Below are 19,114 nucleotides of genomic sequence, written 5' to 3' on the forward strand. Positions count from 1 at the left end.
CTGCAGTCTTAACTATTTGGGTCAATACTGGGACCAAGCTGGAGTATTAATGAACCAATGTGGTGGAGCTGTAAGTCACAAACAATAAAGTCCTGGTGTATGTCATTTAGTTTGTCAAAAACTGTTGTTGTTGTTGTTGTTTTTAACTTTATTTAAAAAAAAATCAGTTTACAAACAAAACAAGGCAAAAACGCCAGAACAAAGTATCAAAAACTTACAGGTTGAGTTGTATACATTTAAAGCAAAATAAACAAAATTTAGAATTTTTAGATTTTTTTTTCCATTGACATAAATTTGGATTAAACATGGTTTTAATGAAGCATGACGTCATCGGCACGATGCGCGCGCAGTCTGGCAGCGGAAGTTGGGTTTCGCTTAGCTTCCTAAAAGCGCTAACGCTGGCTCCACGTCGTTTTGAAGCAAAATTTGGCCTTGTTGCGTGCTTGGCTGTAAGAATCGAAATCGTCCCAGCAGCAGCTTGAGGTTGTACAGGATCCCCAGCGGGCTGCGGCCTTTCCATGCCAACCGGAGGCGTCTGTGGGTGGAGGCGATTCAACAAGCTAACGGAGGCGCGGAGGAGCCCACGGGAGGCGAGCGCATCTGTGGCGCTCATTTCGTCTCAGGTAGCTCCAGTTTTCACCTGAGCGTGTCTCAACAGACTGCTAGCTTTTTAAGTCGGACGAAAAAGTAGGTTATGAGATGTAGCATTAAGCTCCTTGTTTTCTATTTTGTTGTTGTTATTTTACAGGGGAGCCTTCTATGGATCCAGACAATCAGGACTTTGTACCAACTGTGTTTCCATGCACCAAACCAAGCCAGAGTCCAAAGAAAAGGACCAAAAGGTGAGATACAGAGAGCTGAAGACAAATCAGTGGGTTAGAATAATGAATCTGACATTTGTTTGTGTACTTACTGTGCCTTGAAGTTAAAGGACCAGTGTGTGCCAGCCAAAATGAGCTTATATTTTCATAATGAGTAATAAAAACATTCATTTTTGGCTAGTGTGTTTCTGAGCAAAAGTTACCTATTAGGCTTTTTGTGCTAATATAAATGTCACAATTACATTTTAACATATTATTAGTTCAAAGGTATGGGTGAAAACTAGATACTTGTCCCTCTTCTTAGCTTGTTTTAGGGCTTTAATGACATTTATCCCATAATATAAGGTTCCAGCCAGTTCCAGGTCCTTTTAGAGCAGATTTCCTGTTTGTGTTCATCCTTTATTTCAGCAACATAAAATCCTGCATGGAATATTTCCCTTCCACTATCAGCAGCCCAAGTTTTAACCGAGCCTAAACAAATTTATCCCTTGTCTTTTATCGTCTGAGCTGAACAAATAAGCTACAGATTATATTAACTGGGTTTTGCAGGTTACTTTTTTATTTAAGCTGACAATAAATTAGGTCCTACGTTTTTCCATATAGATGGAACATTATCAAACCAATCTATGATGAACTAAAAACGCAAAAACAACAACTTCATCTAATTGCATTAGCATTTGAAGTGTGCGCATGAGAGAACGGCGTCTTTAAGAGTAGGGGTATTCATAAAACAATATCTTAAGGGAATTTGCTGTAAGGATGTTTACAACATGGCAAAAAACCCTCTGCATTTTATTTGTGGTTTCACTGAGCTGCTATAAGTGATGGTACAGGAGGACAACAGCATCCCTTTAGTACGACAGTAGGGACATTAAGCTGAATCCAAGTATTATAATACAGAGCGCTTTTATGTGACATCATCAAACTGTGTGTTGGCCATATTGGAGATTGAGAAGGCACAAAGACAGAAGCCTTCTGAGTTGCCACACATTTTTTTTACAAACTACCAACGATTGTCCAAAATCAGTAAGAATGTCAGAGGCTGTCAGAGAAAGACGGCATCTGTGGCTGAAATACATCAAATCTTTGAAGGAAGGGATCAGAACGATATTGCGAAGATTGCAAATCTTCATCTGGGTGGGACAGTGTGATGGTTGAGATCTCAATGTTAAAGTCACCGCTCACTGATCTGCAGCTGTCACATGATGGACAGACCCACAGCAGTGGTGACTTCATTTGGCGTGATCAGAAAGACCGCCATATCAAATCAGTAATAACAGTGCCTGTCCAGACTTTCCTCCTCCATTTTTACCTACAATAATTTGCTGCTGTTATTGTTTTTCAGCGTCTCTGTCAAATAAAAGAGAGAAAACTGATTTGGGTTAGGGTAAAACAGTATGTTGTGAGAAAATGAGTCGTTGGAGGACTTGCAGAGTTTGAGTGCCATGAGCATCTGTGTTCTCAGGATTTCTTTTATCTGTATCTGGGAGTTATTATCTAGTTACCGTTTTGCAATTAAACCCTCGCTAGGGGGACCCTGACTGATCATCATGTAGAAAAGTGACATTTTCTGCCTTTTTTATCTTTTTCTCAATCACGGCACATTCTCCTCCCTGGTATTTATGGGTGCAGAGCTTTCAAACCCATTTATGTGATTGTTGTTTCCAATTAAATGCAGTTTTTTTTTTTTCGTCTTGTTGCTCATCTCCTCCCTTTTGTTAACCTGTCTTGGTACATTCTGATGGGCTTGATGTGCTTATCCGATTGTTCTTTCTGTCAACAACACTGTAAACATTGCAAAAGTAACTGAACACCGCTTTGTTCATCACCGATGGAAGCACTCTGTTCTAGGTCAGTGGTTCCTCATTCTCTCAGAGCCCCAATTCGAACCCCACCCCCCCACACATGTACAAAGAATTGTGCAAAAGCGCATGCATATGAATAGAAAACACATTTAGCATTATTTTATTGGTGATATATATTCAAGACACCCCTCCCCAAACATAAATGGGCTGCACTCATATCATGCCTTTCTAGCCAACCAGTCTACTCAAAGTGCTTCACAACACAATCTGTGCCCTCATGTACCCATCCACACACACACACACACACACACACACATTCGTACAGCACTCTACTACAGCTAATCTGAATAAATCATTTTATGGAGACTACCATAATCAGTGGTTTAAACTCCATTCATACACTGATGGGGCACATCGAAGGTAACGAGGGGTTCAGTGTCTTGCCCAATGACGCTTCAACATGTGACTCTTTCTAGGAGTTGAACCTCCACACCCGCCCCGAAATAGCAGCAGGTGCCTTGACCCTTCGTACCTCTCAGGAAGATGTCAGGATGTTCGTTCCAGACGATTGCAGGCTGTTGTTTTTAATTGTGACAAAGTGTTGAACACTTGGATGCTATGAACTGGATAATAACTCGACTCTCCATGTTTGGTCAGTCTGAGTACAACAACAGCTTCTTCACATCCAAAACCTTTTGTCATTGTTTTTCTTGGATTTTTTTTTTTTTTACTCTAAATCAGTTCAAAGGCAGGTGAGTTTGTCACAAATCTAGTATTGTACTTCCTCTATGATGGAAACATAAATATATACATTTTAAATATACATTTTAGACTTTTAATAATCACATAGTGTGTCTTTGTACAAAGCAGTGTGAGCCTCTGTCTCAATGAAGAACCTCCCACCCCCACCCGTGTTTTTTAGAGCTCCCCAGCCTGGGATTCATTGATATTTTGAGTCATTTATGCACCTTTGGTCCGTACCTACTGCTGGTTGTGTTTCCTCCTGGCCTGCCTTCATCATTTGGTTGTTGTTTTTTTCCTCAAATGTTGAAACAAATTTCATGTTTTTCCATCTTTAGCAGAATTTGTTTTCTTGCACATACTGTATAGTATTGTTCTTTGTTGCTGATCTGCCCTCTTGTAGACAAACGACCTACTGAAGCAGCTTACAGTTTTAGGGACCAAACTGTCTGCAGAGGTTAACACATTACTCCTACTCCCAGGCATGTTCGAATCTCCTCCCAGAGCTGTGAATACTTGGGAGCATAAATGTTGTAAAATGACCCCTTCATCACTCACAAAATTATATCGGTGTCATTTAAACAGTATGATGCAGCACAGCCCTAAATGAGAAGGCTAATGTGTATTTGGGCAGCTGTGGATCAGTGGTTAGAGCAGTTGTCCTCCAATGAGAGATTGAAGGTTCAATTCCTGCCAGGAGGGGCATGTTGAAGTGTCCCTGGGCAAGACACTGAACCCCTCATTGTCTCCAATCTGCTCCATCGGTGTATGAATGGAGTCTAAAGCACTGATTAGCCTGTTTATTCAGATTAGCTTTGTAGAGATTCAGTGCTGTGTGGATGGGTAAATGTGGGCACAGATTGTGTTGTAAAGTAGCCTGATTGGCTAGAAGGGCGCTGTATAAGTTACCATACCATTTATTTTCTAATTCCTTCTCTCGCTCTCTTTTTCAAATTTCCTCAGATCAACACTTGTGTTTATCACAGTTGAAACAAATAAATATATTTCTTGTTATCAAACAAATTAGTTTTTGCCCATTTTTTTTCCCTCCCAAAGGACCTGTGGTCGTAAGAAAAGGCACCGGGGAAGAGTCAGAGCAGGAAAAGAGAACATGACAACAGCTGGACCTCCTGTGGACCTCCAAGAGGAGGCTTTAATGGAAATTGAAAATGAGCTTTCAGGAGAAATAACAACTCAGTCACCCTCATCAGTGCCAAAGGTACCAGCTATCACTTTTATGATTTTAGATTACATGAAAATCTCTGTCTTTTATTTGGTGCTCCTACTAGCACATTTATTGTTTATTCTGTTTTTTTGGTCCTCTAGGAAGAAGAAGCATTGACCAAAGGAGTTGTGACTGAAACAAAAACAGAAACAATCAAATTGCAAGAAACACCCAGTTTAAACATAACATCACCATTCTTGAAACCACCAAAAGTCATCTTACAGCTTAATAAAATGCGTCCTGTCGTGCTCCTAAAGCCTATAGTTGTACCAGAAGGCGTCTACGAGTGTGTTTCTGAGCTCAGAGAAGACAAACAGCTGCACGAAGGCCAAAAGTCCTCTGACTTGAGTCAGGCAGATTCATCCGAGCCCCGTCTGCTCGAGCCGTCCTTCTCGTGTAACATGTGCGATCGATCTTTTGCTACAGTCCACAACCTCAAGCGCCACAAACTGCTTCACGTCAAAGATGGCAGGAAGTGCCTCCAGTGTGGCGTGCTGTTCTGCCGACGCCACAACCGCGTTTTGTTCCAGCGGCGGCGGCCCAAGCCAAAGAACGAGTCTGAGGATGAGCCTTTCAGTGCCGAGGAGCAAGATCTGAACAGCAGTTTGAGCCCGGATGAGATGGAGCCCCGTCAGATAACAGAAACTGATGGCGATACGCCACCGTCTCCTGCGCTCACTGGTCAGCCGCCTGCCCCTGACCCGAAACGATTACCCAGTGTTTTCAAAAGAGATGGCCTGGTGTCAGTGAAACCCTCTCCGGTGCCTCGACCGCCCTCGCCGATATTCAATTTCCTGAGAAACTCTGTGGCCTCCTTTCACCTCGAGTCACCAGTGCCCAGCTACCCTCCTGTGTTTGTACAATCGCATCTCCCCAAACATCCAGAGCTCCCCCCTTCACTTAGGCTTTTTTCACCTCAGTACCTCACCTCAGCGTTGCTTGACGTTCAGAGAAACTACGAATCCATTTTAAACAAGAGAAAAACCGTCAAGATGGAGCCCGTTGTCAAAGGAGAGCCAGAGGAACCGGTCTCTATCTGTCCGGCTCAGCAAACCGTCAAGGAAGCTAAAAAAGAAAAAATTGCTTATGACCTAGAAGTAATACTCTGATTTAAACAGCGGGGAAAAGGTAACAGGGACTTGTCTCTGAACTCTTCTGCAGTTTAAACCCACTGTCTAACTGTTTACATTAGTTGAAATATTTCACTGTTAATCATTTGAGAACTGGTGCTTCTTATAAAAAAAAAATATAGTCCCTCAACTTGATGTGTCTAAATAATCTTACAGCTGAGATATCAACATGTTTTGACTTATTCACTGATTTGTCACCAAATTGTTCTGATAAGTCATCTTTGAATGCACGTGGACGTGTGCTGCTAATGATCGCAGATTGATTTCAGACTCTTGGGTCAAACTGGGATCAACAAACCAATGTGTTCTTATGCAACTGCATTTTATTTTATTCCTCAGTTTTTGGTCGAATTAGTTTTGTCACTGTCGTCTGGTGTATTATTGCTGATGTGTTTTTTTACATGTAAGATGCTAATTGTTAAACTGCACCAGCTGGTATTTGAGCTGCAGGTTTACCTCAGGATGTTTTGAGATAATCAAGCTGCAGTTTACAGCTAACAGGAGCATTCATATCTCGCCTCAAATATAAGAAGGTGCCTTTAAGTTTTCTAGCCACCTCGGCCAACTAGAAACAAACGATTGTTGCTACTTTATATTACAGACGTGTATATACCCAACTGCAGCAAGTTTTGAATGTAAGACAGAAAAGTATAAGATTTATTTTTACTACGTTGTGTGTGAAAAGACTACTGTATTAACAATACCTTGTGTACAACTTTTGTCAAACTCTGAAGTTTGAGTTGCTGCTAGTAAGTGATTATTTGTCCAGCTTGTTTCTAAACTGTTCTACTTACCTCATGGTCAATATCCTGACATTTATATTTCATAGGATAGTTCTGACAGACTAATTCTTAAGAGTTTTGTTTGCTACTCAGATGTTCTAAGATAAATCCGCTACAGTAAAAAGTGCCTTCCTTTCATACTAACTCACTGTATGATTTTGAACGTTTTGAAATTGAGGCTTGCTTTGTAAATTGTGGCCAAAAGTTTTGAGAATGACAACTAATAATTGTCAGGTTTGCTGCCTCGGTTTTTGTGATGACACTTTGCATGTACTCCAGACTGTAGACCCCAGTATACCATAGAAACGTGATAAAAAGATCTAAAAACACAGGCAGCAAACCTACTGACATCATTTGTCAGTCTCATAACCTTTGGCTTTAAATAGAGTAACTATTTTTGCAAGACCTGGCTTGACCTATTGACTTGAATGAAATATTTCCAAACTACTGAATAACTACTAGATTATCCTTTAAACAGTTTTCCAGTGAAAGTATTAGCGTGTTCAGTAAGCTGTAATGCAGTCCCCATGATGTAACAATGTTACTTTTTACTTTATCTAACACTCCCATAAATATAACTGTATATTAACTAAAGAAAAAAAATGACTGTTAAGCTACAATTAAGATTTTTTTATTTGTAAATTCCTAATTATAAAAATAAGATAAACAGTGGGACCAATATCATTCACAGAAATACTTTAAACTGCCAACACTTCAATAAGCCTTACTGCTTTTTTTTTCTCCTGAAGATTTATTTTCAATTGTTACTTTGTTTTTAATAAATAATCATTGCCCCAAAGAAAAAGATTAAGCCCGTGTTATTTTTATATCAATGTCTGGAGAGGGCATTCTGTAACCTCTGCCAAGCAGAAGCACATCTAGAGACCAGCTTCACGCTGTACGCATCCTATTGGTCCAGATGCGTCGTTAGAGGCGGGCGACCAATCTGATTGGACGTTTTAGCTGTCACTTTAATCCACTCACAGTTGTGATTGGCTGACGTCCGCTGAGCTGCGCTTCAGATTGGCTGACATGTCCTCGCGTGCCTCCGTAGCTGGTAAGCGAGCGGTGCTGATGCTGTGACAAATTGACTCTTCCAGATATGTATCTTGTAGACCGAGCGTGAAGGGACGGAGAGAGGCAGCTGGATAGAGACACAGGGAAGGACTTTGTGCTGCTGCACGGAGAGGGTAAGTGTCTCCCCGGAAAAATAAGCGGACAGGTCCGGGTCCTGCCAGGTGACGCGCGGAGGAGGAGGAGGGGGGACGACGACCCTCTACGTTAGGAGCGAGGCTGTAAATACCGCTGGTTTCTTAGCGAACCTTCTCCAGCTCTCGTGTATCTTAAGGTGCGTTTGTTTTCTGACCAGTCGCACCGACGGAGCACGCTGAATATGTTTCTTTTTCCCGTGCTGGTGATGCAGCTGTTGAAGGCAGCTGTGAGTCAACTCAGCCCCTTGCTTGGTCCACTGCATTGCGGACAACATGAAGAGAAGCATCTTCATTCAAACCAATAAATACACGTCTGTCAAGACCTTATTCTGTTACCTTATTGAGCTGTAGCTGTCACATCTTCTCTTAGACTTTTATTAGTGTTATTGTATAGATCTGGTTTAAAGCAAGAGCAATAATTATAAACTATTGTTATATTCCATTCAGTACATTTAATCAAACAGTAGCATGTCTAAACCCATTCAGGTGTTGCATATATTTTTGCAGTGCGTTGCTTTGCATGCTGGGACTTGAAGTTTGAAGTGTGTGGACACTGAATGTTATATTATTATTATTGTATCTGTACCTGCCTATGTGTCGCTGTGTAATCATATGCTAACAGTGGTAATACAGGAGCCATTTTTGTGGCTTTATTTAGAAGGTGTTTTGCTTCCTTGTGCTCTCTCAGTCCAGCGATGGGGGTGTTCAGCCGACAGAAGTTTTTCCAGGAGCTTACTCATGGCTGCCTGCTGCCCACTGCCCAGCAGGGCCTGGAGCAGGTCTGGCAGCTGCTGGTTATCTGCCTGCTGTGTCGACTGCTCTGGATGTTGGGTAGGAGTTCAGCTGATCATGCGTCCATCACCTGTCTTCCCGCTTGCGTAATAGATAAACCATCCCCTGTACTTTTCCTCTGTAATCTTGCTCCATCAGGCCTTCCGCCGTTTGTGAAACACATGAGCACGGTGGCTGGAGGTTTCTACGCTCTCTACCTGTTCTTTGAGCTCCACATGATCTGGGTGGTCCTTCTCAGCCTTCTCTGCTACCTCTTCCTCTTTTTGTGCCGCCACTCTAACATCCGAGGCACCTTTCTCTCCATAACTGTGCTCATCTACCTGCTCCTGGGGTAAGAGAGTTATTTCCAGCCCTGCCCGCCTGGCAGGTGTTTGAACTAAGCACTCTTTACAATCTGTGTTGAAGAGCTTATTTTCTTTGCTGTGGCAATAAAAATGCCAATATTCTTTTCTGTTTTGATCAGGGAGCTGCATATGATGGATACCACCAACTGGCACAAGATGAGAGGTGAAAGATAGTCCCACTGCTTCACATATCACATATTTACATATATGAAAGCTCAATATGCACCTCAATACATCTATAATAAGTTTGTCCATAATTTCCCATCTCTGACGTCTAGGTTCACAGATGGTGGTTGCCATGAAAGCCATCTCTCTGGCGTTCGATTTGGACAGGGGTGTTGTAGCCAGTGTCCCCTCGCCCATTGAGTTCATGGGCTACATTTACTTTGTGGGCACTGTCATCTTTGGGCCCTGGATCAGCTTCAACAGCTACAAAGAAGCTCTAGAAGGGCGTAAGCTGGTAGGTGTATGACAGGACGGGGTGAAAGTTTAACCCTGAGACAGTGGTGCTCCTGGGATGAACCCACCCAGGCTGTCCTTGTCTTTTGTATTATGCTGGCAAAAATCAACGGATAGGTCCATAACTTCCTCTAAATTCTTTTTGTTTCTCCTCAGAGCTTAGCGTGGCTTTTCAAAGTGTCTTTTAGCTGGGTGAAGAGCCAGATCTGCCTTGTAATTTCCAACTGCGTGGCACCCTACCTCTTCCCTTACTTCATACCTGTTTACGGAGACAAGCTGCTGCGAAGGTGAGCGGAATACAGAAATACAAACCACTTCCTGTTCGAGTCCTCACTAATGGTAACGCTTCTGCTGCCTGCTTCGTTCGTAGCAAAAAGAGGAGGAAAATCAGGTACGTCACCGTCCACGATTGCCCTGAACGTTCCCAACATGCTTTCCACGGCCTGTTCTCTGTTCACCATGTGTGCAAAAGCTTTACCTGCATGCGTCCCCCCCCCTTCTCTGTGCAGCTACATGTGTACCAGGACATGTTTCTCACCCTCTCATTTACCATTTCACCACCTTGAAAACTTGGTGAGACGTAAATCATCACGAGGCAAGTCAACAGAAGGTTTGTGTAAATGTAATGGCTCACTAATGTCGCTCTCTTTATCCGTTTCGCTTCTCAGAGGAACACCGGCAAAGTACGTCTTACATTCTTGTGCTACAATCTCTACATATAGTTGGGTTTGAGCCGAAATGGGACCCTAACCGCCGTTTGTCTCTTCCCGTTCTGGTGTTCCCGCGTTAGGTGGTTGCTGGCGTATGAGAACACAATGTCTTTTCACTTCAGCAACTACTTCGTTGGCTACCTGAGCGAGACTTCCACTGCGCTCGCCGGGGCGGGCTTCACGGAGGAGAAAGAAAACCTAAAATGGTCAGAACTGCACGTGTACCTTTAACGTGAGGCAGCCGTCCCCCCCCCACCCCCCACCCCACNTCCCCTAACGTGAGGCATCCGGCCCCCCCCCACCCCCCACCCCACCCCCACCGGCGCACATTTCTCTAAAGCTCCTGCTTCTCACCTTTTGTTTCGTAGGGATATGAGTGTCTCAAAGCCGCTCAGCATAGAGTTTCCGCGGTCGATGGTGGACGTGGTAACCTCCTGGAATCTGCCCATGTCTCGCTTCCTGCACACCTGTGAGTTTTACGGTTAGCAGTGACAGTCCGAGGCAGCCGATTATTTACCCCGAGCTGATAACGCGGATGCTCTCCTCCCGCAGATGTGTTTACGAGCGCGCTCAGATTCGGGACATTCACCGCTGTCATGGTGACGTACACAGCCAGCGCCCTGCTGCACGTGAGTGCTCTGTGGGACTCTTGACTTGAATGCCCTCCCGTGTCAACAGGTGGTTTGTTTGCATTTGAACTTCTTTTTTTTTCTTTTTTTTGTCCATTTCAGGGTTTGAGTTTTCATCTGGGCGCCGTGCTGATATCTCTGGCGTTCATTACATACGTCGAGCACGGTACAAGTTCTCCTAATTTTTTTTTATTTTTTTTTTCCCCCTTTTTCCACATTAGAATCTTTCCATTTCGAGAAAGTGCTTAGCTCTGCAGTAATAGTTAATTGCACCCTCCATGACACGCCGTTTCTGTTCACTGCAGTGCTTTTAATTTTCTTATTATGGTTGGAAAGGAGCTCCTTCGCTCGTTTCATACTTTGCTCTTTTTTTTTGTTTGTTTGTTTTTGTTTCAGTTTTTCGGAAGAGGCTTGCGGTCGTTTTTAATGCCTGCATACTGTCAAGGAAATGCCCACCCAACTGCCGTCACCAAAACAAAAAGGTAAAAAGCCGTAAATATGGATAACGCTGAACATGTTCATCGAAATTAGCATAAATTTATGTGACTTTTGGTTGACCAGCTGCAAAGCACTTTTGATTAACTCATTATGTCTTTGTTTGTTTATTCCACTAAGATCATTTGAGCAATGAGTTATTATGTGCAGTCTCATTTAGTTTTGCACTATGCTGTGTGGAGTATGTGTTGTGAATGACTCTCAGCTACTACCACACCAAATTTTAGCTCAACATCTGTGCAATTTACTGATGTACAGCTATTCTTTTGTTGGCTAAGGTCAATTAGCTGTAGTGGCCATCTTGAACTGGGTTGACTCCAAAATTCAATCAGGTGTAGAGGTACAACCAATACCTACTTTTTGGAGGTTTCATTAAAGTCTGATTAGGGGTTCATGAAATATTTTGTTAACAGACAAACAGCATTAGGTTCAACAGTTAGTTATCAAATTTTTGACAAAGATGTTGTGTTTAAAGTTTGTATTAAGGACAATGCTCAGCTACTGCCACACCAAAATTTACTTTACTGTATCTGTAAAATTGACTGAGTTATAGACATTTTTGTGTTTCCCAAGCTTAGTTGGTTGTGGCGGCCATCTTGAATTGGGTTGACTCCAAAAGTTAATCAGTTGTAGATGCACATCCAGTGATTACTTGCTGACCGTGTCACTAAAATCTGTCCAGTGGTTGATGAGATATTTTGCTAACAGACAGACAGAACAGTTAATGGGAAAGTTTCAAACATAGATCCCGTAGAAGTTGGGGATCAGCCTCAGCTGCTGCAACACCAAATTTAAGCTCAATATCTGTCCAATTGACAGAGTTGAAGGATCATTTAGCTGTGGCGGCCATCTTGAATCGGGTTGACTCCAAAAGGGAATCATTTGTAGATGTTCATCCGATGCAAACTCAGACAAAACCATTATCACCCGGCCTTCACCTTCGCCCGCGGCGGGCGATAAACATGAAACCATAGAAAGATCTTAGTGACTCTCAGGAGTGTTCCTACTTAGATTTTTCTAAAATCTTATAATTTTCTTTTCCTGTTGTGCAACTTGGTCTAATTTGTTTACATTTTTTTTTCACAAGTTGTTTATTTCCCATATTCAACTGATTTTTATGCAGCACAGAGAAAAATGTTCTTTCTGACCACAAGCTGTGGGTTTTGTTTTGCATGTTTTTATGCAGACATTATTTTGTCTTTCAACCATTTTATTTGTGCTGTTAATTGCTGGCATTTCCTCTCACAGCAGGAGATTTATTCAAATATGTTTTAATAATTGGAACAAACTAACAGCAGACAGAGTGAGCATCGCATTGGGGGGTGAGGAAAAAAAAAGGAGACGCTACACTTCCTGTGTTACCGAAGAATCGTGGAATCCAGTTTGAAACGTTCACACGTCGGCTGCGGTTAAACATTTAGGGAATTTACTAAAAATAAAAAAATGCCTGGGAGGTTTTTTTTTTATTTTTTTTAGATTAGTTGCACACATTTCAGCAGCAGGGAGTGGAAATGATGGTTTATGCCAAGAAAAAGCAGCCTGCAGGATGAAGCACAATGTGTTATAGTTCTGATCACATTTTAAACTTTGGTGCACTGATGCCTCAGAAAATATGGTTTCAGATTTTATGCATTTCTTCAGAATACCACAAGGGTTTGGAGGCCGTTTTTTCACTCATTAGAAGTCACACATCTTTAAAATATTGACCCTATATTGATCGTCTAATCCGTGTAATGTTTTGTTTATCTGCAGAAACTATGGGTGTATTTGATCAACGTAGCATTTAGCGCTTTGGCAGTACTCCACCTGACGTACCTGGGCTCTGTGTTCAACTCCAGCGTGGACTACATGGAGGAGGATGAGGTGAGATATCAGAAGCTAAAAGGTGTTATCATGCTGCCTTCGATCGACCTCACAGGTTGAACTCCGATCTGGGAATGATCCCGACCTAACCATGTTTCAGTTCCAACTCAGGCAGCCAGTAAGGTTTGTTAGTTATATTGCTCAATGACCAGGCTAACCACCTTTAGCAATACAAGCTAGTAACGGTGGACTTTATTGGATTTTAAGTATTCAAACACTACAGCAGCTTGTTCACTAATAGTGGATGGACAGGACTGTGTGTGAGGCTGAATATGGCAAAAGTGAAAATAAAACATTTATTGTTGCAGCTATCACAACTCTTCATGCATGAGTCAGCCATATTGGATTTCAATTTTGGGGCTGCTCAGGAATTTCAGACTTTTTTTAGAAAAAATTCCTACTTTGTGATCATTCCAGTTTAGTTTTTCCCGACTTAGAACTCCTAAATTCTGTTTTCTGAACAGATATTACATTTCTGAGATGACATAAAATGTAAATTCTTGATGAAGCTGTCCAAGTTTAATATTGTAAAAAAAAAAAAAAATCTTATTTTAATGGATTCCTTTTTCCGACCCACTTTTATCCACTACGAAGCTGCGCCTCCCACCCCCTCTGTCAATCTTGTGCCACCACAGCCTAAAATGATGATGTCCAAGACGTCATTGGCTCTCCTCTGCAGAGTGATTTGTAGCAGTTTTGCGCTCATAACAAACAAATGGCTGCTGCGAGCCTTCGTGTCTCTGTGTGAGGCTGAGACGTCAGGTGGGATGTGTGGAACAGCTTGTTACGGCCTTAAGTTTTCATTGCGGTGCTGAAGGTTGTCTCTGAAAGGGGACGCTGAGCTGAACGGGAAAATAAACTGAAACTATCTGTTTGGCCACTCTGAGCTTTTGAAAACTATTTTTTTGTGAACCCTGAACAAGTTAAACATTTTAGTTTTTCAAGTTCTTGGAGCTGGAAAAGCTGCATCATGTTTTTGATGATTACACACCGACATCAATAAAACACACACACACACACACACACATACATGCATACATAAACATTACCTATTAAAGGTACTCACTGCAATGTCATAAAGACTGTTGAAAAACTAGTAAAAAACAAAAATTGCACATTTTTTTCTTATTAGTTGTTAATGTGTCCTTATTTTAAAAGGGAGGCAGGTGGAACAGTGAGGCTACAAGGAGGTCAGAGGTCACAAAAGTGAAGGACTTCAAGGACTTTGGGTCGACTGTCCAGGAAAACAGGGAGTGTGGTGAAGAGGTGAAGAAGAGAGTCCAGGAAGGATGGAGTGGATGGAGAAAAGTTTCAGGAGTGATTTGTGGCAGCAAAGGTCAAAGGAAAAGTCTACAGACAGTGGTGAGAGCAGCTGTGTTGTTTGGTTTGGAGACAGTGGGACGGACAAAAAGACAGGAGACAGAACAGGAAGTGTCAGAGCTGAAGATGTTGAGGTTCTCCTTGGGAGGGACAAGGATGGACAGGATTAGGAATGAGGACATCAGAGGTACAGCACAGGTTGAAGGACTGGGAGATAAAGTTAGAGATGGTTTGGACATGTGCAGAGGAGGGACAGTGGGTATATTGGTAGAAGGAGGTTAGAGATGCAGCTGCCAGGAAAATCAGATTTTCTTCTTTTTGCACACGGTTGTTTAAGAATTCTTTATTTCTCAAAAACTGATTAAACACACAAGCACTTGCTTAAAGACCAAACTTTGTATTATATGTGTAACAGAAGTGTTATATGTTCGGCCATGTTTGTTTCTGCCTCTAATAGGCTTCAGCAGAATGTGGTTGATTACATCTACTTTTGACTAACCTCACATACGTACTGTTTGATTGGAGCAGATCTGAGACTGAGTCATTCTGATGTTGGAGGTCGCTTTGCGTTCCAATTACTGGGACTCTATTTGCACAGCCACATGTAACACTGCAGCTTTCTGTAACATATGAACAGCCTTTCAGCAACATCTTTGCTGCAGGTTTTTTAACGACATGAATGGTTTTACAAGTATGATTTAAAAAAAAAACAAAATTTTCTTGCAAAGTGTCTGTAGATCATTCTGTTAGACTTATAAGTTACCCGGTCTCCTCTGCAGGATGACATCACCCATCACACCATCCAGAAGTGGTCAGAGCTGAGCTGGACCAGCCACTGGGTCACGTTCGGGTGCTGGGTACTGTACCGCCTCATTCTCTAATTAAAAAACGAGACGTAGAAGAAGCAAAGGGAGCAATAACGAGCAGCAGCTTTTCCACTTCTGCGCCGTGACTTTATCCCCACATTGAAGCGAAGAGAACGAAAACCCACCTGCATAATATAAGAGTGAAGCGACTCGCAGTGCTCAGGTTGCCCTGGATGTTGGCACCGGTAATCTGTAACGCTAACCTGCTGGGAACTCATTTTTATACCGACTAAAAGAAAACCTGTGGCGCCTTTTTTTTTTTTTTTTTTCTTTTACCATATCACAGTATTTCTGTTCCTTTATCTGAGCTCCAGTTGTTGAGCCCCACCGCCTCACTGTGGCTCTTAATCAATAGCTATCAGCACCGTGCTCCTCTCTGCAGACACATCAGCCAGATGTCCTCCAGATGTGTGACCCCCCCCCAGCTCAACTCTTTTGTGTAAAAGATAAATTTGATGACCTTTTGTCGTCTTCTTATAGTCAGCAAATCCAGTTAAATGACCAAAATCAATGATTTAAATGTTTGTTTCTGAATTCTCTCTAGTTTCGCCGGCCTGTCCACAGCATTCAGCTCCTAAACCCCGAGAGTTTCTTCTCTGCTGCCTGTTTGTCACTCTGTCAGAAAGCGTAATCAAAAACCACGATGAACAATAGATAAGTGGAGCGAGAGGAAGGAAGAATAAATACAATTTTATTAAGTCTGGGTTGCTGTTTGAAGACGTCTCCAAACAGGGTGCCAATGCATAACTATTAAACTACCTTTATTGCGGTTCTGCAGGTTTTCTTCAGTTTCTTTCACTTCTTTTTTCACTGCTCCTCCCACAGCTTTTGATAAACACGCACAAAAGAATTCATCAAAATGTGCAACTTGAATTTTGGGAGCAGCATATCATACAGCGTAGACAAAATAAAAACATAAAAATAAAAAATAACAATTGGATGTTGGCAAAACAAGCAGGACAGAGTCACACTCTGACTGTCTATCTGTCAAAACCTGCCAAATTCTTCCTATTAGCTCAGTCTTTACACTTTTAATACATTTTCAACCTCTTTTTTTTTTAACCCAGTGCGTCTCACGCAGCTATAAGAACTTGTGGTTGTCTCTCAGATAATCCCAGAGTGCACCCGCTCAAACTCTCATTGACTCCCATTTCAGCTTGTTTTATCACCGACTTCCAACACTGCAGACATGAAGAAGGACGCACATAATGACCTGATGATTCTGCTCTTCAGAGTTAGGGATTTACCTTTTCAATGCGACGCCTAAAGTGTCAGCTGTGTGTGGTTACCATGGTGACACTAACGAGCCACCAGCAGCAGCTTTAACTTTTGTATCCCAGTTCTCTTTACACTTCTTACTCAGTTTATACATCTAAACATCTGCATTTGGTCACTTTAGATTATTACACGAGGAAGTCCCCAATTCTTATTGGACTTTATAGAAGACAGCCGATGGACGTTCAGAGCGCAGCTGGATTGGCACCCTCCTAAATTCCTTCAGAAGTCTTCTAATTTTCCTCGGCCAGCCTGTCCACAGTACTCACACCTTAAACCCAAAGTCTTTCATCTTGTCAGTCTGTCAGAAAGCTTAATCTAAACCTGCAGTGGATGTTAGAGGAGTGGAACATGAGGAAGAAAGGATAAAATAAATGTTACTGTCAGTTTGTGTTGCTGTCTGAAAAAACACCTAAAATACAACATTGGCCACATGCTTTAATTTCTATAAAATCCAGAAAATTTCCTAAAAAAACAAACAAAAATGGTGTTTATGACTATTTTCCATTTTGAATCCTTTACGACAGATATTTTATTTTGGAGCATCCTTGTTAATTTTGGTCTTCTCTTGAGATTTGCTGGCAATAAGAAACACGTGAAAAATCCTGAACTCATAATAAAACTCTTTTTTTTTTTAACTGTATGAATGAAAAGAGCACAGGTGATGGATTTAAGGCAGCAGTTTGACTGCCATCAGTAATAGTTTCCTCCTTTTGTGAATTTTATATACAATGTATTTAAAAACAATGAATTAAGTTTTGTTGTGGAAGTATCCTAATGGTGTTTGAATTTTGTTGTTACATCAATATGTCTTAAAAGCTAACTTATTTCCTTTGGAGAAAAAAAAAAAAAGAAAACAAAGATCACATTTGTATTTTTACTCCTAAAGCTTAGAACAAAAGTTAAAATCAGGGTATTTGAAACGCATTACTGCATAGCAAAAATTCAATTTTGTACAGAGATTTCTTATGAGCCTACACGGTATGCGATATGATCTATTTCTCCTAACAGCTGTTTTTAATGATTAACTTGTGTGATTACTGATGATGAAGGAACTGAGGAAGCTCATCGGACTGTTAAAGTGTGGAAGCGATCTGCTTCCTGTCGCAGACGTGACGTTTGATTCGAGCCCAGCTTGTGTGCTCGGTGTCTGTGGACGTGCAGCAGGAGCGCGACAAACGCTGTAAACCCCTTCCTCTGATGCTCGGGTGTTTGCGCCAGGTCGATGTTTGGTCCCTGTAAATGTGAAGGCACACCTGTGATATTTTTATAAAATTTTACACGAAACCTGAAACGCTGTCTTTGTTTGTTGTCGGTGCGTGTAGTTCTGAGGTGGGAAATGAAACACAGAGACTGCTGTAATAAATAGATTATTTTGTTTATTATTTACAAAAAAAAGGTGTTTGAACCGTCACATATTCGGCGAGGGTGGGTTTCAGGGGGCGAGCGGCAAAAAGTTTGTTTTATTTATTTTTTCCTTCAAATTACTATTTTCTTAACTTCCAGTGAGGAAGAGTTGGACAGAAAAAAGCTGGGAGGAACAGAACGTTACAGCAGATGCTGATGGGTAGAGATCAGGTTTCTGCTCCTGTGAGAGACGAACAGATGTTGTATCGCAGGGCTACACGGCAGCAGCTCCCCTCTGGTTGGGTGGGGGGTGGCGGGGGGGAGGCACTCAGCCCTGTCTTCCCCGAGGACCCCCATGTTTACGGCGGCAGGACCCCAGCAGTGTCTCCAAAGCCATCTTCACAAACGCCTGGAAGTTACTGCTTCTCTCCCTTCGGCTGTCCTGCGAGGGAAGAAAACACAGACAGATATCTTCACTGGGGACAGAGCGGTCACGCTTCACATCCACGCTCCCAAAGGTTTGTTATTATTATTACCACGTAGTCTGCACAGATATGATGAAACCGCAACTACAAAAAAGCTGGGATTTGTGTAAAATGTAAATAAAAACCAAATACATCCATTTGCAAATCTCATAAACCTGCATTTCATTCACAATAGAACGTAGTGAGCATTTAAAATGTTTTAATTAAGAAACTGCCATTTTTAACAACAACAACAAAAAAAAATTGTCATTTTAAATATCTTGGAACTCAGGAAAGCAGTTCCTGGAGGGAACGTTGTCCTGTTCTTGTCTGATGTAGGATTCTAGCTGCTCAGCAGTCTTGGATCGTCTTTTTGTTTCATGACGCATCAAATGTTTTTAATCAATAAGAGGTCTGGACTGCAGGCAGGTCAGTTCAGCTCCTGGACTCTTCTACTATGAAGCCATGTTGTTGTAATGGAAGCAGTCGGTTGTTTAACATTGTCCTGCTGAAATATGCAAGGCCTTCCCCGAAAAGCACATGTTGTTCTAAAACCTGTATATACTTTTCTTAAGTGATGGTGCCTATTCAGATGTGTAAGCTGCCCATGCCAGAGGGACTCATGCACCTCCATCCGTACTCCTCTTTACGGAGTACAGAGAGCGTTGCGTGTGTGGTTTCCAAAAAGAATGTCAGATTGGGATTCATCTGACCACAGAACAGTTTTCCACTTTGCCTCGGTCCATTTTAAATGAGAGAAGACGATGACATTTCTAGATGCTGTTCACATATGACTTATTTGCCTGATAGAGCTTTAAGCAGCATCTGTGGCTGT

At 42.0% G+C, this 19,114-nt stretch overlaps 2 protein-coding genes across 5 annotated transcripts; both read left to right on the forward strand.

Moving 5' to 3' along the window:
- Positions 1-359: 359 nt before the first annotated feature.
- Positions 360-7,303, forward strand: LOC108231947. Its single transcript, XM_017409388.3, has 4 exons — positions 360-623; positions 749-842; positions 4,424-4,586; positions 4,694-7,303. Exons 2-4 carry the CDS (start codon positions 760-762, stop codon positions 5,699-5,701), a joined length of 1,254 nt encoding a protein of 417 aa, XP_017264877.1. The 5' UTR covers positions 360-623; positions 749-759; the 3' UTR covers positions 5,702-7,303.
- A 197-nt stretch (positions 7,304-7,500) lies between these two features.
- LOC108231935 (porcupine O-acyltransferase) lies at positions 7,501-17,348 on the forward strand. Of its 4 annotated transcripts, none has more exons than XM_037976806.1 (15): positions 7,501-7,694; positions 8,404-8,546; positions 8,646-8,838; positions 8,971-9,014; positions 9,130-9,311; positions 9,467-9,597; positions 9,681-9,701; positions 9,820-9,993; positions 10,101-10,226; positions 10,389-10,489; positions 10,573-10,649; positions 10,752-10,815; positions 11,046-11,131; positions 12,897-13,007; positions 15,107-17,348. In XM_037976806.1, the coding sequence occupies exons 2-15, from the start codon at positions 8,411-8,413 to the stop codon at positions 15,206-15,208; spliced, it is 1,548 nt and encodes a 515-aa protein (XP_037832734.1). In that variant the 5' UTR covers positions 7,501-7,694; positions 8,404-8,410; the 3' UTR covers positions 15,209-17,348. The 4 variants fall into 4 exon arrangements, with proteins under 4 accessions (XP_037832734.1, XP_017264863.1, XP_037832733.1 ...); XM_017409374.3 differs by having other exon boundaries at positions 9,979-9,993; XM_037976805.1 differs by having other exon boundaries at positions 8,404-8,838.
- The last annotated feature ends 1,766 nt before the right edge of the window (positions 17,349-19,114 follow it).

Source organism: Kryptolebias marmoratus, linkage group LG8, assembly GCF_001649575.2.
Source record: "Kryptolebias marmoratus isolate JLee-2015 linkage group LG8, ASM164957v2, whole genome shotgun sequence".
NCBI classification, from domain to species: Eukaryota; Metazoa; Chordata; class Actinopteri; order Cyprinodontiformes; family Rivulidae; genus Kryptolebias; species Kryptolebias marmoratus.